This window comes from Astyanax mexicanus, unplaced genomic scaffold (assembly GCF_023375975.1).
Source record: "Astyanax mexicanus isolate ESR-SI-001 unplaced genomic scaffold, AstMex3_surface scaffold_40, whole genome shotgun sequence".
Taxonomy (NCBI): domain Eukaryota; kingdom Metazoa; phylum Chordata; class Actinopteri; order Characiformes; family Acestrorhamphidae; genus Astyanax; species Astyanax mexicanus.
The window spans coordinates 590,743-613,386 of NW_026040050.1; the positions used below are offsets into that span (position 1 = coordinate 590,743).

Consider the following 22,644-nt stretch of genomic DNA (forward strand, 5'->3'; position numbering starts at 1 on the left):
ATGACGTAAGCGCGCTGACTGCGTGACGCGTGACGCCGGCTCTGCAGCAAAACATCAAGTCGGGAAGCCATCTTGATAAGGTCATCCAAGGATAATGAATCGTCGCGGCAAGCCAGTTCTGTTTGGATATCCTCCGACAACCCCCTCCTAAACGCAGTAATGAGGGAAGCCTCATTCCACCCACTTTGAGCAGCCAGCGTGCGGAAGGTAAGCGCGTAGTTAGCTACTGAATCACTGTCCTGTCTGAGTTCCAGCAGCTGCTCCCCGATCTCTCTGCCCCCCTTTGGGTTACCAAAAACAGTCCGAAAAGTGCTGGTAAAGTGTTCATAACTTGCGCTAACTGTGGGATTCTGAGACCAGAGTGCTGTAGCCCACTTTAGAGCTTTACCAGTGAGTAGAGAAGTTACAAACATCACTTTAGCGTGATCGTTTGGCCCAGGTGGCGGTTGTTGGGCAAAGTAAATACTACACTGGAGTAGAAAACCTTCACATACCTCTGGATCTCCGTTGTATTTCTCAGGCAAAGCAACTTTGAGGGGGGTCATAGAAGGTGGTTGAGAAATCGGCGTAGATGGAGTTTGAGTTGGCGGGGTAACCACCTGCTGAGCAGGGTTAGCAGGCTGGTTACTAAACAAAGCCTCCAAACGCTCAGTTAGAGTGTTAAACGCTGAACTCAGCTGATTTACTTGCTGTTGCACGAGTCCCACTACTCGTGCTTGTTCAGCCACGACCTCGGTCAGGTCAGGGGTTCCTGCTGCATCCATGGGTGGCGAGATATTCTGTAAGAACCAACCAAGGAGATTTGGATGCAAACGCAGGCAGGCTTTATTAATCCAAAACGCAAGGCAAAAATCGTAATCCAAAATACAGGCAAGGATCAAAAAAACAGATATCATAAACACAGACGTAAACGCTCGATAAGACACTAGAGTGGCAATATCTCGCAACTAGACTTAGTAACATCCCAGTATAAATAGTCTCAGTAATAAGCTGATGTCCCACAGGTGTGTGGGAGGGGCGGAGTCAGCTTATTAGTACTCCGGTGAGGCTGATCTTAAAGGTGCAGGTGTTACAACTGACTACTTTACACTCTATCAAAGTGTTTTGTCTCATGAAAAGATATAATAAAATAGTCACGAGCTGTTGTGCGTCAGTAATGTTGTAGAGCAGTATCAGGCGTGCTGTTGTGAGCTCTGAGGAGATGAAATGTGAGTAATTGCTTGCTGATCTGTATTGTATGAATGTTGCGGGCAGTGATGACACTGAGACACTGAACACACCTGAGATCAGCAGAGATAAACCAACAAACAGCACAGCGTCCCGGAACACCACGCTCAAAGAAACAAGGACAAACAAAGGAGCAAATGGGAGCTACCTGAAGAAACACATGCAAATTGCAAATTACCAAACACAGACACACACACCCACACACACACTCAGCCGCTGGAAAGCAGGTCTTGAAGGAGCCGTCAGATTACAGGAGGGTAATTGAAATTGCGAGCACTGTAGGAGGTGGGCACTGGGAGGCAGCCTCAACTGAGACGCACACACACACACACACACTCGTTCAGCTCTGAAAAAAATCACTATAGACTTGGTAGCTCCTTTGTCTGAAATAGAAAACAGGATTTCTAAAATAATTAAATCCTGTTTTTTCTGTCATTAAATAATTATTATTCACTGATTGTTTAGTTTGTCAGTTTGTGTTCCACAGTACTCAATGATTATTTATTTATTTATTTATTTTTTAATGCTCCTCTTTTTGACCATGAAGAATGTATGATAGTTTAAATTTGCTATTTGAATTTCATTCATTTATCTGCATGTACTGTTCTATCTTTACAGAGGGAGGTGTCTGAAGTGCTACTTTTCTTATTTCATTTAAATCATTCTCTTATAGTCTTTAAATTCTTCCATTGGTTCTGTCTGACATTAACAATGCCACATGCCATAAGACAGGAGTTTGTATTGTGTTCCATGACTTTTGTCATGTCTGATGATACAAGCTATATGGCAAATATGAAATACGGATAATGAAATGTATAAATGTGCACACAAAATAACTTTAAAATACAGTTTAGTATTAAGCATAGTGTCTTGTACATTGATCTAATTGCAAAAGTAAGATACGTAATTAAAAACATTAATAAAAAACTACTTACAACACTGAAAAATAGCATTTGTTACCTGTCCCCCACTCTCTAACTATAAACTTTACCATGAAATATAATTATTAAAATCCTTCAGAGATATATTTCTTGTTTGTGTTGTTGTTTGACTCCAAATCCCATCTATGCATTAAAAATATATATTTTTAAATAATACCATAATATTTAAGTTAAAATACACATTTTAGTTGTGTTCCTGGGTTTCACTCAGTTCTGTTACTGTAACACATTACCGCATCTGAAACATCTGGAACATTCTACAACAAGTCACATCTACAACAGGAAGTGACGTCAGCTGGTTCTTCTGAAGATCATGGGAAGACCGTAATGAAGTTTCCTCAATAGGTTTTTCTGTATACTTGATCTTATTGTAACTGTGATCGAGAAGGTCAACCTCAACACTCAGTCCTGTTACCTAAAATAATTCTTACATATAAGAATTAATGTTGTTTAAATATACATTTGGGGGAAATCAACAGAATGTGCTCAGTGTCCTCATGCTATAAGCATAGCCACCATTTAGCTATTTTTTATGTTTGGCTAACTCTATGCTAAAAACTCAGTTCTGTTACTTTCAGTCCTGTTACTCATAGCACAAAAAGTAACTGGAGTGAGTTCCAGTAACAGGAGTGAGTTCCAGTAACAGGACTGATTTATTTGTCATAAATATCAGTTATTTGAACATGCAGTCAACTGTTTCATAAAATAAAGACTTTCTTGAGAGAAAAAGGAATTGGTGGACTTGCTTTTAAAACATGCTTTTTAAATGTCACATGAGCTTTGGTAACAGGACTGAAAAAATGTGACCATCTTCAGCTTAGAAACCTTGTAAAAAAATAAGTAAAGCCACAAGCACACTGTCCAATATTCAGCCTTACTCACAAGATAACACTTGTCCCATGACTTTTGGCATATCAGTGTATTGTAACAACACAAAAAAATGTATCTCCTTGTTTCTCTCTCTGTCTGTCTGTCTGTCTGTCTGTCTGTATCCAGCTGGTCACCAGGGCCGCCGCTCTGCATACGCAGACAACGCAGCCAGCGTTAGGCCTCAACCATTTTGCAGTTGCAGGGAGTCAAATTGACTGAGAATGAAATGTGTTGAAATTATGACATTATTAAATTTTAAACCCAATGTGAATTATTTATGATACGCTCATCTTTTTTGTCTTTAAACATTGCATGGGGCACCTACTCTACTACTTAAAAGCTGCACGTTATTATTTTTGTGCATAATATAATGCCCCCACCCCTACTGCCTGAAATGGCACGGCTCGGTTTGCTCTGTTGGTTGTTGCCAGATGTGACATTTTCCAGTCAAATAAATAATCAAAAAATGCATGGAGGCGCTAAATCTTGCGCATGTTTAACCATTTTTAAAGTGTATGTGGCCATTCTATACAAAAACTTGTCCAGTGCAATATTTGTGTAAGTTAAAAACTTAAAATAAAATAAACAAATAGGATGAAAAATCGTAACTTATCTGGCAACCTTAGTCCTATCTAAAGTAGCAACGCTACTTGAGTTTGGCAGGAGACAAGTTCACCGTGCGAAGTTGCTACTAAATGGTAATTCAACTATGAAGCGACGGTTTGAGTCTGGAGCTGAGAAGAAGAAAAAGAAGCAGAAAGATGAGGCCCATGCATCCCTTTCTGGTGAGTAACTTCGATGATAAAGGTTTAAATAGTTTTGATTACTTCATGTTCAGTGGTGTTGCCTGAGCTAGTTACGTTGGCTTTGCTGATTTGGTAGCTTTAAACGCTTAACTAGAAACTAATCTGGGTATTGCAAGGCACGTGGCACGTTTGCAAATAGTAGTAGTGTAGTTTGAAGATTTTTAGTGACTTTAATAAAAAATTAATAAACAGAGTAGCCTACCTATTGACTAATGCCGTCAGTGCACTATCCAAATGGTCTGTATGACAGCAGGATCAGACAGCTCTATAGATTTTGACAGGCTGATATAAATACACCACGAATATAAACGATAATTTCATAACCTTTAAGGCTGGCTTGTGTAAATGACGTGTCCACTGCTTAAAATAGACATGCATCGTTTCATTTATTATTTATACATTATAAATAGTACTCTTGTGCTGTTCTTCACTGTTATTGGCCTTACTTATAACGTTGTAAATATTCACAGTTACATGTGTAATTTTAATAAATAGTAAAATTTTGCGTAAACCTTTTGTGTTTGTGTGTGTGTGTGTTTTTTTTTTTTTTTTTTTTGGGGGGGGGGCCTCCCTGACCAGTTATGCTTAGGGCCTCCAAAACCTTAGCAGCGGCCCTGCTGGTCACCATCATCAATAGCATGTCAATGTAAAGTTCAGATTACTGTGTATCCATATCATACATTTAGTGTATTTTATATCTCTAAAAATCATGTTATGCATTTATTCCACATTTTTTTTAACAACAAGTAAGATTTCTGTCATCATTTTTTTGTTACTTTTCTCAGAAAAACGAATGAATTACAGCCTTTATTTCCAACATAATATAACACCAGTTACGTACGACATGTCACAGGCTGTAGTACAGGTCATGTAGTGTTGCATGTGAAGTAACTAGTCTTCATGGAGGTCCTGGTGTCCTATAGGATGTCCTGTAATCACAGCGCAGCAGCTGTGCAGCTGTGTTGGCATTCACCAGAGAACACCAGAATTGGTAGATCGTTGGCACCCTGTTCTCTACACAGATCAGAGCAGGATCACACTGAGCACATGTGAAGATGAGTCTGGAGATGCCGTGGTGAACATTGCTGTCCAGCTTCATCCAGCAGGACCGGTCTGGTGGGTGTGTCAGTGGTGGAATGGGAAGGCTGGTCTCTGGAAGGCCGCACAAACCTCCTCATGATCACCGGCGGCACCCTGAAAGCTGGTTCAGATACAGAGATGAAATCCTCAAAGTGCCTGCAGAGAACGCGGCTCCTGGACAATGAAGGCATTAACGACTTCCCTCGTGTCCCCAGACCATATCAGTGCATCCAAAGCCACCAAGACTGATCCAGGTGTGGGAGGACATCTCCCAGGACACCATCCACCGTTTCAGCAGGAGCATCTGCTCAGACGTTGATGCAAGTGAGAATTAGCATGTGGGAGTTCATGCTTTTTTTTTTTTCACTAAATGTTATGAATTAAGAATCTTGAATGAGCTTCAAATCTTTTCTTTATTGGGATCTGATGTTAATTTAAGTGTTCTTTTATTTTTTTGAGCAGTGTACTCTCATATCCCATGACTTAACCCATGTTGCATGCACTGAAAAAAATGATGCAAATAATTTACTTTAAAAAAGTTTGCTTTTTTAAAGTAAATTTAATTTCATGTAAATTTAAGTAACTTCAACTCGGTTTCAAGACTTAAATGATACACAGAGTAAATAAGTGAACTGAACTTCAGTCAATCCTTTCTTTTAGACCAAGTCTCACTGTCTACTTTATAGTACACTAGTATAAAGAATGTTTTTCATGCCATCAGTGTGTTGAGACAGTGTAATATGTGTGTTTTACTAAAAATATTTACATTTCAGGAATTATAATATATTATGTATCATTTGAGTAATATAAATAAAGTAATTGTAATTAGGTAATATTGTGTGCAGAAATTAAGTAAAGTTTACTAAAAGAAAGGATTGACTGAAGTTCAGTTCACTTATTTACTTAAAAAAAATCAAATGCAGAAAGTTGCGAAACTTTTTTTTAAAGTAAATTTTACTCATCATTTTTTTCAGTGTGGGGGTCTCCTGCATTGACTTGTCTGAAAATTAATTTGAATTAAACTTAGCCTACAGGATGTTAAATTGAATTTAAATTGGAAATACAGGAAGTGGAATTGAATTTATTGCAATCCATAGAAATTGATTCTTATCACATATCAGTGAGAAAGTGATAATATATACATTACATATAGTATCATACACACACTTTGTTTCCTAATGAAAGAGCACAGATATCATTTTATGTGTGTTGTCTTTCTGCATATCAGAAAAACAACAAAATACAAAAAGTACAGCCCTCTTACTTCAAGCTTCTTTCACTAGAGTGGACTCCAAAAAAAATTGCTTAAATGTTTGGACAACCGTTCTGCAGGCTTGATCAAAGCAAGTTAATCTGGGAAATTAGGTGTTATCCTTTCATTTTATTACAATTTTAATGATCAGCTTTTATAAAGTCTGTTTTTATTGTTTATTTTGCTATAATGAACCGCGCCGAGCGATGCGTGAGGGGAGGGGGGGAATGTGAACTCAGTTAATGCTTGGGTACAGTTCAGTTAATGTCTGGGTGCAGTTCAGTACTGCTTGAGATGGTCTCGAGCCTGGTCCCCCCCAGGGCTGAGGTGAAAAATGAAAATGAGGAGGTGACGGGGTGGTGGTGGGCGTGAGTTTGTTCATCACAGAGGTGAGTTGTGACTTGGAGGTATATATAGGGCGAAGGGGTGGAGCTTGAAATTGAGGCGTGCTCCATATTGCAAAATTTTGTTAATCCTTAACAACACTTTGCTATAATGAACCGCGCCAAGCGATGCGGGGGTGGGGGGGTGCTGAATGTGAACTGCTTGGGAACTTGCTTAATGCTTGGGTACAGTTCAGTTAATGCTTGGGTGCAGTTCGGTACTGCTTGAGATGGTCTCGAGCCTGGTCCCCTCAAAATTGATGTGGACCATGACAAGGCTGCAAAAAAAAAGAGAAATAAGGATTAAATAGCAGCTAGAAGTTCGTGCGCAGAGGAAAGGTCTTGAGCGTGAGTACGGATATAGCTGTGATAAATTTGAGAGGACCAGCGAGCGAGGATCTTAACAGTGTGGTCTGGTAAACCCTGGAGAGAAGCTGTAGTGGCTGCTCCGATCCTAAATGAGCGTGCCGAGAAATGAGTAGGATTAAAACCGCTGAGGGAGAGGATGTTCTTGAGATGTACATGGAACCAGTGTCTGTATGGCAGGAGAGCCAGATTCACAGATAAACAGAGGATCGAGGGGGCGAGCGCCTTGGGAGTAACGGAGTTGGAGGTAGTGCAGAAGAGGTTCGTAGGGGCTAAGAGGTGAGTGAAGTTTGAATATGAATACTGGAGTATGAGCGCCGAATTGGTTAGTTTTGCTTTGTTTTATGCTAAAAACAAGGGTGTTTGTATCCAAGACAGTGACATCGGACAGGCAGGGGTGAAGAGAGGGATGGAAGGTGTTTAAAGGAGCAGTAAATTCTGATCCTCGAAGAAATCCAAAGAAGGCTAATAAAAACATAGCTTCTAAAGTAGCGGAAATGAAAGGGGAATATTGTCCAGACCGTAGGGTTGAAAGACAGCAAGCGAGTATGTGAGAAGTGAGAGGTAGACGTTGGCGTATGAGAGAAGGTTCATTTCTCTTAATGCCTTTCAGGAGTAGTGAGATTTGGTGATGACCAGAAAAAGGATGTGGTGAGCAGAAGATGAGTTTATGAAAGAAGTTAATAGCTGCCAGATAGACTTTGAGGGTGGATGAACGGATGGAAAGACGGGAGCTGGAGAAGGTGAGGAAATTGGCAGTAGTGTATAAGTCGAAGTTTGGAAAGGGAATGGAAAGAAGGTTATGGAACCAGCGCAAACATAACCAACCTGTCCAGTAAGTCGAGAGAGTGTTGGGAGAAACAGCATTTATGATGAGATCCTGAGATTGCTGAGTGAGCTGGTGGAAGGCGTGTGAAGAGGGAAGATGGTTTCCGAATAGGGTGGAACTGGAGTTGGATGCGAGTCTGAGTGAGGAGCCAAGGTCCTGAATTTCTGGAAATGAAAACGAGAAAGAGAGTCAGCGATGGGGTTAGATGTACCGGGAATGAAAACAGCTTTAAGAATGAACTGATGAGTAATTGAGTGCCAGGTAAGACGCCGGAGAAAAGGCATTAGAGGCAGGGAATTAGAGCGTCCTTTATTAACTGCGTGAACTACAGCCAAGTTATCAGAGTGCGTAAATATGACGCGTCGCGTACATTCGTGGCACCATAACAGGGCAGCGACTACTATGGGGTAGAGCTCACGGAGAGCGGACGAATCGCTCTGATCCGGAGGATAAAGAGTAAATTCGGCAGGCCAAGGAGAAGCAAACCATCTGCCATCATAGTAACCGCCAAAGCCTGTAGAAGGCGCGGCGTCCGTAAAGAGGCGGACATTCTCAGGTTCGGATTCTGCTTCGTTAAAGAAAAAAGAAATACCGTTCCAGTGATTTAGGAGTAAAAGCCAGAAACGCAATTCTGATAAGCAAGTCTCGTCGAGAGTAACGTACTGGAAATTGGAAGCCACAGATGATGCGAGATGGAGGAGACGAGAGATGAAAGCGCGACCCTGTGGAATAATGCGCATAGCGAAATTTAGATGTCCGAGAATTGACAGGAGCTGCTGCTTGGTTCGACGAGGCTGATCCAGAAATTCGGAAAGGAGTTGAGAAATGCGTGTCTGTTTCTCGTGAGGAAGAGAAGCCTGGAAGGAGGAGGAGTCCAGCATAATCCCCAAAAAAAACAAAGATGTAGTCGGACCCACCGTTTTTTCAGCGGACAGCAGAATACCCAGACGGCGAAAAAACTGATTCCAGGGAGGTGATGCAGCGAGCAGGAGGAGAGGAAGGGGTGTCCAGGACCAGAAAATCGTCTAGTAGGTGCACTACATAAGGAACGCCGCACTCATTGAGTAAAATCCAGGAAAGAGCCTCGGTGAGGCAGTCAAAAATTTTGGGGCTGCTTTTGTAGCCGAAAACGAGCCTGGTGGCGAAGTAGAAACACCCCCTCCAACGAACACAAAACAGGTGCCAAAAGTCAGGGTGTAGGGGTAAAACCTTGAAAGCTGAAACGACATCGGCTTTTCCATCCAGGCGCCGCGGCCAATGATCTTGATGAGGGAAATGATGAGACTGTTAATAGAAGGCACAGGAGCGCCATGGGGCGCAGACAGGTCTATAATCAGGCGTTTCTTCCCGGAATATTTACGCGTAGCAACGCCGATGGGATTGACGCGGAAGTTTGAAAAAGAGGGCGAAGAAAAGGGACCGACCATAAAGCCGTCCGCGACCTCCTTGGCCAGGAGAGAGGTAACCACATCGGGTTCCGATTGGGCAGACAGGAGGTTCGAAGCTGAAAAGGACGTATCCGGCAAAACAACGAGCCCAGGAGAAAATCCGAACACCAGACCATCCAGGAGGTAGCAGACGAAGGTAGAATCAGGGTGAGAAGAGAGACTCTTAGCCAGCTCGGGCATGTTAACTGGGGTGGACAGATAATAGTCAGCTCTGTCCGAACTTGGGTGGACGGATGGGGCAGGAAGGACGAGCGTGAGCCTGAGCGCAATAAGAGCAAACGTGCAAAAAACGGCATGAAGACAAAAAGCAACCTTTTGAGTTGAAGTTATTACATATGGCCCGGGAGCCGAGAAAATAAAGGCGCCTCCCACGAGTATCTTGGGAATTAGAGGCCGATACGCGAGACACGGTGGGGGGCGCGCTGGCGGAGGGGGAGGGCACACTCCATATCCCAAAATTTTGTTAATCCTTAACAACACTTGTGGTTCATACAATAATAACTGGAGATAAGGAGATAGGGAGCCCAAGAACAGAAAGACAAACGAAAACAGACGGAAACTATAGTCACGCCGAGTGAGACAGAGAGACAGGGGAGGAATGTAAACAAAAGCTCACCAGAGAAGCATTTTATTTTTTTAGTTATTTTATTATCGTCCATTATAGTTTAAACAACCTCACGGGCCAGAAGTTCCATGAATTTCTTTGAATTTCATGAAATTCCAATTCTACTTCCTGCAATTTGAATTTGAATAGCAATTCTGCTTCATGTTTGCATTCTCAATTCAAATTCAACAGTTCAATTTTCAATTCAGTTCTGAATTTTGTGTTCAACTCTGGTATGTTCACACAGAAAGTTCTAGCCAGACGATGCTGGTAAACAGAACTGGAAGTAGTCCACCTCCATCAGAAACACGGCTCAGACTGGTCCAAGAGCAAGAGTTTTGGCATGCAGCCATATATAAATACAGTATATATAAATTGATCTACAGTCAGAGACAAGAAATATGAGCCACCAGGGTACGATTTAATGAAGGCTGAGGTTAACCAACAGAGCCTGACCGGGGTCTGACCGGGGTCAGTCTGTGTTGCTTTGGGTGGTCGATTGTGTTCATCAGTTGCTTTTGTTCGTTCTCTATTATCATTGTGCCAGAGGTTTTTATAAGAAAACCTGGGTGTGAGAAGGTACAACACAAATATCACTATTGCACAGGCAATAAATACTAACTCTCTCTTTATCTCTCTATTTCTCCATCTCTCTCTCTCAGAATGAGTGCAGCAGCAGTTAGGGCCGGGGCTGTGTGTGGGGGGTTGACGTGGTGGTTTTGGCAGGGTGAGTCTTCAGCGTGTCGTTGTCCTTGAACGTTCTCCCAGTAGAAGTGGATTGACAGCTGCCTGGTTGGCTGACAGATGGAGTGGAGCATGTGTTAGTGTGGATACACACTCACTTTGTGAACACAGTGAACAGCGCAGTGCTGCACTTTTCCTTCATCAACCCCCAATGGCTTCTACATTCACTCCCTAAACAGGTGGAAGAAAAAGCGACAGCCATCACCTCAGCTCTGAGAGACACAGCGAGAGCCAAGGTATACGCAGCACACACTGCAGATATACTACTATACTGTATCTGTAGACATAACATTATCATCAAAAAGTGGATTTATTTCAGTGATTGAATACAAGTGAAACTCATTGGCTTAATGAGCTTAATTAGCTTAGAAAACCCAAAAATCAATGTCTCAGAAAATTAGAATACTATGTAAGACCAATTGGAATTTTGGCAGTGCAAATCCACATCTCCATAAACATTGTCAGCAGAGGTTCAGCATGAAGTGCTGTAAGATTTTGTGGGAAAACAAAACTGCACTGACTTACAAATGAAATGTAAAATTTACTGATGATCAGTGATGGTTTAGAGAGTCATGTCATCTGCTGGTGTTGATCCACTGTGTTTTATTATCAAGTCTAAAGTCAAAATCTTACAGCACTTCATGCTTCCCTCTGCTCTTAACTTTTATGGAGATGTAGAATTCATCAACAGTACCAATTGGTCTTACATAATATTCTGATCTTCTGTGAGAGTTTGGGCAAGACTGTTAACCCATTCTTTCCAAGATTTTAATAGAATTATAAAATAACTGAAGTTTGGGAGGAGGACTATACACCCTAAAAAATCTCTCTTCCCTTCCCTGAAATTCTGATCAAGGAGGTTTTTGACTCAAGTCAAGCCAGGAAGATGAAGTTAAGGTCTGAAAGATAAATACTCATAGTATTGATAAAAGGACAACTCTCACCTGCAGCATTATTAAACAGTGGAGTGTGGAGGGTGGTGCATCACTCTATTGTGCAGTGACATCGGCATAATTAAGACGAAGATAAATCAAATAAAAGTATTTGTGCACATTTTAAAGTAACATCTAAGCAACTCTAATGATTTGGTTAAGGTATCAAGATACATTTGGATCATTAAATACCAGCAAATTTTCCAAAGTTTCCAGAAAACTCTAAAAGAGCATTATCTCTAAAGTAGAGGCACAAACTCTAATGCACAAAACCCCATAACAACATGTTTTAAACTCCTTTTATTTATTTTTTTTTGTTTGTTGTTATTTTAGTGTAAAGGTTGAAATAATTCCTAAAATCAGTTTCTTCTATGCTATATTACAGTTTTTACATATCAATACTTTAGAATCGATCAGGCAACGCCAACTGAGGAGGGGGAAAGAGTGAAGCAGTGAGAAGAGAAAGTAAAGATGAGGAGGAGGAGGAGGAGGAGGAGGAGGAGGAGGAGGAGAGGATGAATGGAGGGATGAGTGAAGAGAGCGGTGGATGTGTCTGGCGGGTGTGAAGCTTGCTGATGTGCGGATGTCACCGGTGCTGTGAAGTGGAAATAATAAGGAATTAGGATTGTCTCTGAAGACGGGAGATTTAATGCAAAATGAATTAAAAGAAAAGAAAGAGAGAGAAGACAAAACACATCATCAGCCCTCTCCTCCCTCCCTGCACTTCCTGAGAGAGGCAGATCATTTCAGCAACTCGCTCTCAGCCAACAGAGGAGACTGAAAGAGAGAGAAATCTAATTAATGTGGAGAAAATGATTGAAAAGAAGAATCAGAAGAAAAAGAACTATGAAAAACAGAAATGAACGAGGAGTAATGAAAAGAATGGAGTGGAGAGGAAGAACAGAATCACTTGAACTTGAGTTTGCACAGGAATTCAACCCCAGTGCTCAGGAAGATCAAAGCACAGTCAGATGAAAGATGAAAGATACACTTTATGTCGAAATGTTTGTGAACTCCAGTTCTAATAAATGCATTCAGCTATTTTACATTGCACCCACTGCTGACACAGATGTGCAAATGCACACACAGCTTGTTTACTCACTGCTGAGAAATACTACCAACAGAACAGGACTCAACTGGAGGCAGGACTGGACTAGAGAGGTGTAAAACCCCCAGCTGTGGAGTCCAATATTTTATGATGGTATTTCATGTGGTGGGGTGGTGATTTCACAACATCTTCACCTCACTTACACAATCAAATCCTCACAGCAAGCCTCCCTTGATCTATTGAAGTGTTTTTAACACCCCTGAAACAATTTGTTTTAAAGCAAACAATAAATGATCAGGTATCTCAATGTCTTTGTCCATAAAGTGTACATCCTAATTGCTCATTTACAGTGTAAGAAATTTTAAATATTAAAATAAATACATCTATTTCAAATTCTGTACCTCCTACTGCCCACTTCTACAAATCCTTTACGGTGGTACTGAGCAATACATCTTTTAAAGCTCAGATCTGACAACAACAAACATGGCTGGAGTGGAGAAAACAGACAAAAGAGGCCGCAGAGTAAACAGCTGTAAACAATGTAGAATTTCGCTTTAACTGTTGTTTATAAATACTCCGTTCTGCCCTTACCCATAATCTTTCAAAACATAGGCACAAATCCAAATTAAATGAACACAAATTAGTCCTAGAAGGACACCGGGGACAGTTGTCCTCTACCTGTTATTTAATTGTTAAAAAAGTTCATGATTTGCTGATAACAGTTCCCTTTAGATCAAGTACCATTATTCTGACTGTGGATCTAAAGAAAACTCTGAAAATGAAAAAAAATCCACCAATGAGCATTTACTAAAGAAATTGGAGCTAAAGTTAAGACAGGCAAAATAAATGTTCAGGAGTCAGTTTTTTATGTTCCACTTTTTACTGGGAAAACCAAATAATACCATTTAGGCACAGATTAGACATGATCATCTTCTCAATGTTTACTATCCGAACTATCAGCTGCAAACAGACCAACAATCACTCTGAAGGAGCCTCAGAGTTCAGTTACTGAGACTGAGTGTCGCAGCAAATGATATCAAGAGCTTTGCACACAACTGGCATATAAACATAAGAGTGGCTAGAAAGATGCCAATATTGACATCCTAGAATGTTTTCTTTTCAAATGAGACGAAAATAGTTTTTTCACAAAAATTCTAAACTCTATGTGTGTGTGTGGCCAGGAAGTCAGGCATGGATATTTCATTGGTTTTCCACAGAAAAAAGCCAGGTTTGTATGTTGATATTACCCCCAGTAGGGTAAATTGGCTTCCTAAAAAACCCAGACCAGTGCTGAGTTTTTAGTAGCTTCATGCCTTTAGCAGGATAGCTATTTTATTAAACCACATAATGGAGAATGCAGTTATGTGATGATAATACTTTGTGTATCTGATTTGAATGTAAAGTATGTTTCTTCTGATATGACAATTTCTCTTAAGAACTTCACAAGGAATTGAGAATTTCACTGACAGACCACAGTTTTTTTTTTCATAGTTTCTAGGATAATTTGATGCTCAGCACCCCTAAAACTTTATAATCATCTTGACATTCAACAACTGTAAAATTAAAGTCCAGACCTCAATCCAATCGAGTGTGTGGCACTGTTTGAAAATTTAAGCCCACAAGGGTCATTCAACCAACATCGTCAGAATTTGCCCAACATACCACACTCTTTTTACCATCTGGTATGTGTGCAGATCTGTCCTTGGGTTGCCAGTGATTCACCACCTAGATCAATATGCCTTCGCAATACAGTGCACACCACAGTGGCAAAGCTTTTGTGGCAGCTGCAGACCATTGTGAACCACCAGTCCTCAAAAAAAAAAAATATATATATATATAAATATATATATATATATATATATATATATATATATATATATATATATATATATATATATAAAAAACACAAACATGGAAACCCTGTGTCACCTCACGAGCAAACCTTCAACCTGGAGAGAAAAGAAGAAAGAAAACAAGAGAAGGTGTATCAGACCTCTGCACACTATCAGGCGGAGAGAAAGAAGCACCTCTAGAGTTTTCCACAGAAAGTTGTTGCCAGATGAAACAAAACAAGCATAATTAGTATTTATCAGTGAAATAATTTCCATTTAGTTTTTCTTCTCTTTTCACCTCTTTTAGCAGTTTTCCCTGCTAATACTGGTCTTTCCTTTTTTTTACTTTCCTGCCATTTTTTTTAACATTATCCTGCTGTATTGTAATGGTTCCATTTACAAATTAAATGATTGACAATCTTGGCTGTACTTAAGTCGCACCCAGATGTATTGGACCTTAAATAGGCTGCACTTTTAACTTTTAATAAAAAATGTAAAACAAATAATTAACTTTACTTCTGTACTGTAAACTCAATGAAGGCAGTCTGAGACTGTTTTAGATTAATTTCTATAGAAATAGGAGCCACAATGTTTGAATTTTCTGCAGTTATTGGTATTTACTGAAATGGAGTCAAGAGGTAATGCTGGTTTACGTATTATTCAGTAAATAACAAAAGAAGTGTGTGTGTGTGTGTGTGTGTGTGTGTGTGTGTGTGTAATTAAGATGTAGTGGATGAACAATAGATGTTGCTAATCTCCTAGACAATACCCAGACAGAAGGACACAGAGTGTTGCCATGTCACAAGACATTACCCACCCAGCTGTTACCTCTGTGTGTGTGTGTGTGTGTGTTATGCTCTCTACACTCTTTCCATGGTCACCGGATGCTGCTCACTTTGTGTGTGTGTGTCGCTGAACTCGGCGCCTCCTCTCAGAGCCCGAGGTGGAGAATTAAAGACACATTCAATCATCCCCACAGAGAGAGACGAGCGAGACGCAGCGCGAGAGGACGAGGAGTTCGGGAGGCTCTTACATATTTCACAATAACCTTCAAGGAAAATTTCAAGGACATTAAAGCTCATTTTTCAGTGATTTTATAGCTTTTCTATTCATTCTGTTTCATCCAGTCCTCTGATAGCACTACCAAGACCTGCAGCAAGAAAGAACCATGAATACATCCTCCTACTATGCTTCTAACCATCCATCCATCCATTAATCTATTCATCCGTCTATCCATTTACCTGTCAATTTCTTATGTACACTTTATGGACAAAAGTATTGGGACACCTGCTCGTTCATTGTTTCTTCTGAAATCATGAGTCTTAAAAGGGTATATCCTGCTTTTGTTGAAGTAACTGTCTACTAGCTATCTACTAGAGGATGCTAAAAACCTGCATTCCAGAGATACTTCTATCCATCTGTCTCTCTGTCTGTCTGTTAGTCTCTCTGTCTATCTTTAGCTTTATCTTTGGTGTTGTTAGTAAAACAATAGGCAATCTAGAGCTAAACTGATTGCAGAAATATTTTACTTGTTTTTAATACTAAACACAGAACTATAAAATAAAATGTGAACATTCTTCCATCAGCGTAGATAGCCCTTTTTTTTTAGACCCGGCACGACTAAAAAGGAAAGTAAAAGTTGCATTTTTTGTTGTTTTTTGGACATTGTCTCAAATTGCAAAAATCTTTTACTTGTTTTCAGGGTGAGATAGCTTTGGAATTTTGTATAATCAGATAACATTTATTGTTCTACAGATTACAAAACGTGGTCAAAAAGAAAGTCCAGATATTATCCAGATACAAAACTGTTGTTATTGCCAGGTGTAAACAGGCCCACAGATGTTTTTGATCTGGTCACTCCCTGCCTCATACCACCCTGTCTCATTTCACTCATTAGTGAAAGCCAACACCAGCCTATCCAGCCTTCAGCAGTCTAGCCCCACCCGCTATTAGTTAGTGTTCTACATTATTAGAGGTGTTTTAACTGTGAGTTGCTTTTAAACAAGGCACAGTACAGAACAGCCAATCCGAGGAGAGTTTGTTTGCACTAATCTGTATTTAATCAGGTTTTAAACAGTTTAAAAGCTGAATTATTGCTGTATTAGTTTTATTAAATCATGCAGATGTCTGTTTATTTTGTATGTGAAAATATAGAGGGCATACAGAAACCTAAAAGCATGTGTGTTTTTAATACCAGTCACTGTGTTACTTCCCATCTGTTTTAATAAGAGAGGACAGCATGGCGATTTCTTACTATTATTATTGTGATGAACACAATGCATTGTGATTTTATTATCACCATATACAGGGGTTGTACAATGAAACTGAAACACCTGTCATTTTAGTGTGGGAGGTTTCATGGCTAAATTGGAGCAGCCTGGTGTTGAATCTTCATTAATTGCACATTGCACCAGTAAGAGCAGAGTGTGAAGGTTCAATTATCAGGGTAAGAGCACAGTTCTGCTCAAAATATTGCAATGCACACAACATTATGGGAGACATACCAGATTTCAAAAGAGGACAAATTGTTGGTGCACGTCTTGCTGGAGCATCTGTGACCAAGACAGCAAGTCTTTGTGATGCATCAAGAGCCACGGAATCCAGGGTAATGTCAGCACACCACCAATAAGGACCAACCACATCCAACAGGATTAACTGTGGACGCTGTAAGAGGAAGCTGTCTGAAAGGGATGTTCGGGTGCTAACCCGGATTGTATCCAAAAACCATAAAACCACGGCTGATCAAATCACGCAGAATTTAATGTGCACCTCAACTCTCCTGTTTCCACCAGAACTGTCCGTCACCACAATAAATGATTGTGCTCTAAAAAAAAAAACAGGTATTTCAGTTTCATTGTCCAACCCCTGTAACTGTGTGCATCATAAAAAAAAACAACAGCCAGAGTGAAATATCAGGAATCTGACTGGATATCTGGATTAACTGATAATTATTTCACTTCATTCATATAAAGATTTTCCTTCTGTTTTTTTTGTGTAAATGTTGAAGTAATAGAAATGACTGTATTTAGAGTTTTCATTTACATTTATATTTACATTTACAGCATTTAGCTGATGCTCTCACCCAGAGGAATTCTGAGAAAAACACGTACATGATCGTTCTGGACAGGAATAAAATCACAGAGGATCCAACATAAAAGAGAACATTAGCCCAGAACCCCCTGAGAAACTAATCCCATATGGATAAGGCTATAGTCATCCAGATCAGGAACTGATCCCTAATCTCCCACATGATGTGGTAGCTCACTGGCAGGAGTGGTGTTATCCACTGTGCCACACCAACTACAACTAGAGTTTAGTTTAAACAGAATTCTGGGTAAATGAGAGAAGGACAAAAAGAGATAGTCAGACTAAATGAAATAAAGATACAGAAGGAAAGAGATAAGAATAGTCAGACAGAAAGAGAAAGAAAGAAAGAGAGAGAGAGAGAGAGAGAGAGAGAGAGAGAGAGAGAGAGAGAGAGAGACCCCGGGGTTGTCTGTTATAAAGTTGACCTTCTCTGTCAGAGCTGTCCGGCTCCATGCGGGATAAGAGGCATCTCAGCACTGGTTGCTCGCGTGATTAAACAACCCCACATAATTGCTCCTTTTGTGGCTGAATCAAAGCACCAGCCCTGATTACACAGGTACAGAGAGAGAGATAGAGATAGAGAGAAAGAGGGAGAGGGGGAGAGAGGGGGGGGGGGGGGTACAGGGCACCAGCTCTGACCCTGCGCCCTCATGTCAGCCCATTTTTATCTAACAAACCAAACACACACAGTGTGTGAATTAGTGAAAAAGAGAGAGAGAGAGAGAGAGAGAGAGAGAGAGAGAGAGAGAGAGAGAGACATTGTTAATAACAGACATTTCACAGCACAAGAGCTCCACCAAATGGAGTAAATCTACAGTGTTATCTTTCTGCACCGTGGGAATGATCACTAATATCAGATCCCAATCTAAACTCAGCACACAGAGAGATCTTTACTAGTCCCAATTAAAGCAGCATGTTTTATCATTTTAGATACTCAATATCATAATTTGTTTAACCTAATTTTCCAGAGTGAATCAAATAAGCAGAAAAAAATATTTTACAGTTTAGTTTAGAGCTGTACAATACTGGAACAAATCTGGCACTGCAATATTTAGTTTATATATATATATATATATATATATATATATATATATATATATATATATATATATATATATATATATATATATATATATTGCTTCAGCATCGCCACTGTAATGTAAGCATGTGCACTAGTCACAATACAGTGTGATGCCATGTTAAAGAAATTGTACTTAAGGAAAATTCACATGAATTTTGGGGGTTCTGGGGACATTTTCTCTTTTATGGGGGGGTCCTCTGTGATTATATTCCCATCCAGAATGACCATATATGAGAAAATTACAGGCTGAATTATCTATTGTATATCACTGAACGCCATGGGGTCCTCTGGTAATTTTAGTCGTGTCCGGACTCACACCTCTGAGTTTCATCCCCTCACGTTTAATAAAACAGCTATTTGTCCACTGTCACTTACTGTAATTACACTTTAGGAGCACGTTTCCACAGAGATCCATGTAAACACAACAACGAGTGGAAATGAAGGAGCTACTGAACATGATGTCATGTGACAGAGAAAATAAAAAACTCAATGGTCCTCTTGTATTTTTAATTGCAGTCATAAAAACACTGAATCACAAGGTATGTCCAAACTCATGTGCAGTCCTGGAGTTCAGCCTACCAATATAACTGAGCTACAGTGTTTCTCTGTTGTGGTCAAATATGTATAACAGTACGCTTGAGCTTTTTCACCACGACCGATGAAATCTGTGAGATTTGCCACCATCACCATCACGTAAAACAGAATTATTTTAAACTAACTAGAATAATATTAAATTTAATATTATTTTTAAAATTAATATTAAATTTAAATCCACTCCAGTGTAAGGATGATCAGATGGTTTATTTCAGACAGTGCTGATACACAGCATGTGCGTTTTTAAATGAGAAAATGCTGAAATAGATCAGACCCTATGAGCTGACTCTGTTTCTGAATCTAATTCTCGTTAATATAGGAGAGAACGATAATGATGAGTCTATGAGCATCAGGCAGTGCTGAGGGTCCTCCAGAGAGAGTGTGATGATCACCTGTACTCTAGAACCAGACAACAGGCCTTCACCATTCACTGTGAGACAATATATACAGCTCTGGAAAAAATAAGAGACCATTTAAAAATAATGAGTTTCTTTGATTTTATCAAATTAAAAACCTCTGGAATATAATCAAGAGGAAGATGGATGATCACAAACCATCAAACCACCAAACTGAACTGCTTGAATTTTTGCACCAGGAGTAAAGCAGCATAAAGTTATCCAAAAGCAGTGTGTAAGACTGGTGGAGGAGAACATGATGCCAAGATGCATGAAATAACTGTGATTAAAAACAGGGTTATTCCACCAAATACTGATTTCTAAACTCTTTATGAATATAAACTTTTTTCTTTGCATTATTTGAGGTTTCAGATTTTGAGATTATTTGAGGGTTTTAGCCAATTCTCATTTTTTGTAAAATTTTCTGCTCTAAATGCCAATATTTCTATTTGGAATTTGGGAGAAATGTTGTTAATTTTACTCAGAAATATGCCTATAAATAGCAAAATCAGAGAAACTAAGTGGTATGTTTTACAGGTTTAAATCTAGCAGGTTCCTGGAAAACATACTGTATGAGATGAGAATGAAGGAAAACAAGAAGACAGGAAGAGAAGCAAGGAGAAAAGATGGGCAATGAATTGAGCAAAGCAAAGAGAAAGAAGAAATAGAAATGGAAAAATACATAGTAGAGATAACAATAAATAAAAAAGAAGAAAAGCATACGAAAGACAAAAAAGCAAAAGCAAAAAAGCAAAAAAAAGAAGCAAAGAGATGAGAAAAATGAAAAAAAGGACAAGGAAAAAAATACAATTCAAAAATATAAAAGAGAAAATCTAAAAACAACAAAAAGAAAAAAGATTAAGAAAATAAATAAAACAAGGAAAACGGAAACAGACAAAAGAATAAAAAGTAAGAGAAGAACAAAACATACAAAAAAAGGATGAGAAATTAAAGGAAGTTGAAAATAAAAGGCTAAGAATGAGAGGAGAGGACAGTGCTGTCTGTATTGCTGTGGATGGAGAGCCCCCTTCAGAAGAACTGGAGAAAGTGCAGCTCAGTATTTCAGATCGGCAGAAAATCACTGATCTAAAATTGTGCAAAATCTCTCTTTATTGGATCTTCTGTGCTGCTTTCAGAACATCAGTTTACACAGAGCACTGACAGAAGAAGAGCAGGAACTGTGCGGGGCAGCCTGGTAAAAGCACAACCAAGACAACAGACCACGAGAGAGAGACAACTACAGACAGGGTCGACATTCATCCTGAACAATCTCTTCACCTGTCTCCGGCAGATCTCACACTCTATACACTCACTCTGCTCACTTCTCCACCAGTGTCCATCTTCCGTTCCGCTGTGACGCACAGGTGCGTGGCGTGGGTCACTGGGCTGCTCGGGCAGGTCGGAGTAAAGGTGCGTTTGCAGCAGATCAGCCTTTATTCAGGTTTAACGTCTGATATGAACTCCACTGGTTGAAGGAGTGCAACACAATGCTGTGGGTGCTACTCTAGTCTCTTTACAGAACAGCTGGAGGAGAACAGACTGTCTAGTCATGAACTGAGGAGAGGTAGGCTGCATGGTTTTAAACACGGATATTAAGGAATGCCAAACCAAGCTGCAGAGCGCTGTGCTCCTTCTTACAGCATTACCCGCTGAGCCTTCCCCACCCAGAACAGCACGAGTTTAAAAAATCCAGTGATTAGGAGAAATAACTATGAACATGAACAATATAATGCCTTTTTGTTCGCTCTTTTTTTTTAGCCCAGGAATCCAATGCTCACGCTGATAAATTGCAGTAAACATCTTTGTAGTGAGCGTATGTGTATATATGTGTGTGTGTGTGTGTGTGTGTGTGTGTGTGTTTTTCTGTCATATTGCACACCGGAGACAAAAGGAAAGGAAATTGATTTCACCGGGAGGAGACGCTGAACAAAAGCAACCAGAGAGATAACTGCATCTTGGATATTAATACATGTCATTACTCAAAGAATAGGAAAGAAAACAGATCAACAGGATAATGTTCCTACAAACAAAACAAAAAGAGTACATGGGGTGTGCATGACTTACTATCCAGAGAGGAACAAACTCAATAAATGTTTTTAGATTACTTATTTTTGTTTGCTTGTTTTTCTCCTGGATGTTTGAAACATTCACAGATGGCTTGAAGGAACCGGAGGAGTCCAAGAAGCGGTAGCAAGAAAGAGCAAGCAATACTGGGATGAAGATATCAAGAAGAAAAAGAACGAGAGAGAGAGAGAGAGAGAGAGAGTGCACCTCACACTTGTAGGCAAGTTCAGAACAGTATAACTGACGGGTCTGAGTATCCAGTGAAGCATTTCACCTACTCTGAGAATAGTCCTTCAGGGGGGACGGATGACACTGATTGGGAGGAGTCTGGAGCTGTGGGCGGAGTCACTCGAGGTTCCGCTCTCTCATTAGCAGTTGATTGGAGTCCGTGGGCTCAGTTTAACGGAGCGTATCACTCTCGACTTCTCTTTGTAGTCGCACTACTTGAAAGAGTTTGGTGTGACGCTGGCTCTGCCATTACTTCTTTATCTTACTTCCTGCTGAAGAGGACGAGGAGGAGGAGGAGGAGGAGGACGAGGAGGAGGAGGAGGACGAGGAGGAGGATGACGGCGATGACGAGGCTCCTGCAGGCCCAGCTGCCTCAAACAGGCCGCAGAGCTCACAGCAGGAGGCGGGGGAAGAGGGGGCATCCATCCGAACCTCGGCGTACACGACAGCAGAGAAGAAAAAAACAGAAAAACGGGAGAAATGCTGCAATAAAGAAGAGGAGGGACGGACACTCAGCTCTTTCAGCTATTCCCTCGTGTTTAAGTGGTGCTGAAGCTGAGAGGTTTTGGCCGTTTCTTCAACGAGGGCTGGGATGCTCTTCTAAAGCCCCTGGAGACGCCCCTCCTCCCCCAACAGACCCCTCTCAGCTGGAGTAAATCTGGGTGCCAATCACACGCATGATCTCCTTCTGCACCTTGGGTTCCTGGGTGTTGATGTTAGCATCTCCCACCTGACCATCCTCATATCTGAGAGAGAAAGTAAAGGGGGGTTATAGACATTAAATTAACCAATGTGTGCTTCGTAATAAATATTTATCACTACTTCTGCTTATT

The 22,644-nt window shown here is 40.3% G+C and overlaps 1 protein-coding gene across 7 annotated transcripts in view; it reads right to left on the reverse strand.

Moving 5' to 3' along the window:
• Positions 1 to 20,606: 20,606 nt before the first annotated feature.
• LOC103045710 (protein mono-ADP-ribosyltransferase PARP6) overlaps positions 20,607 to 22,644 on the reverse strand; it is a 57,407-nt gene continuing 55,369 nt past the window's right edge. For all 7 annotated transcript variants that reach the window (XM_049473602.1, XM_049473603.1, XM_049473604.1 and 4 more), the window contains one exon: positions 20,607 to 22,557. In XM_049473602.1, the coding sequence (XP_049329559.1) occupies positions 22,455 to 22,557 (103 nt within the window). In that variant the 3' untranslated portion in view covers positions 20,607 to 22,454. The remainder of the gene's footprint in view (positions 22,558 to 22,644) is intronic.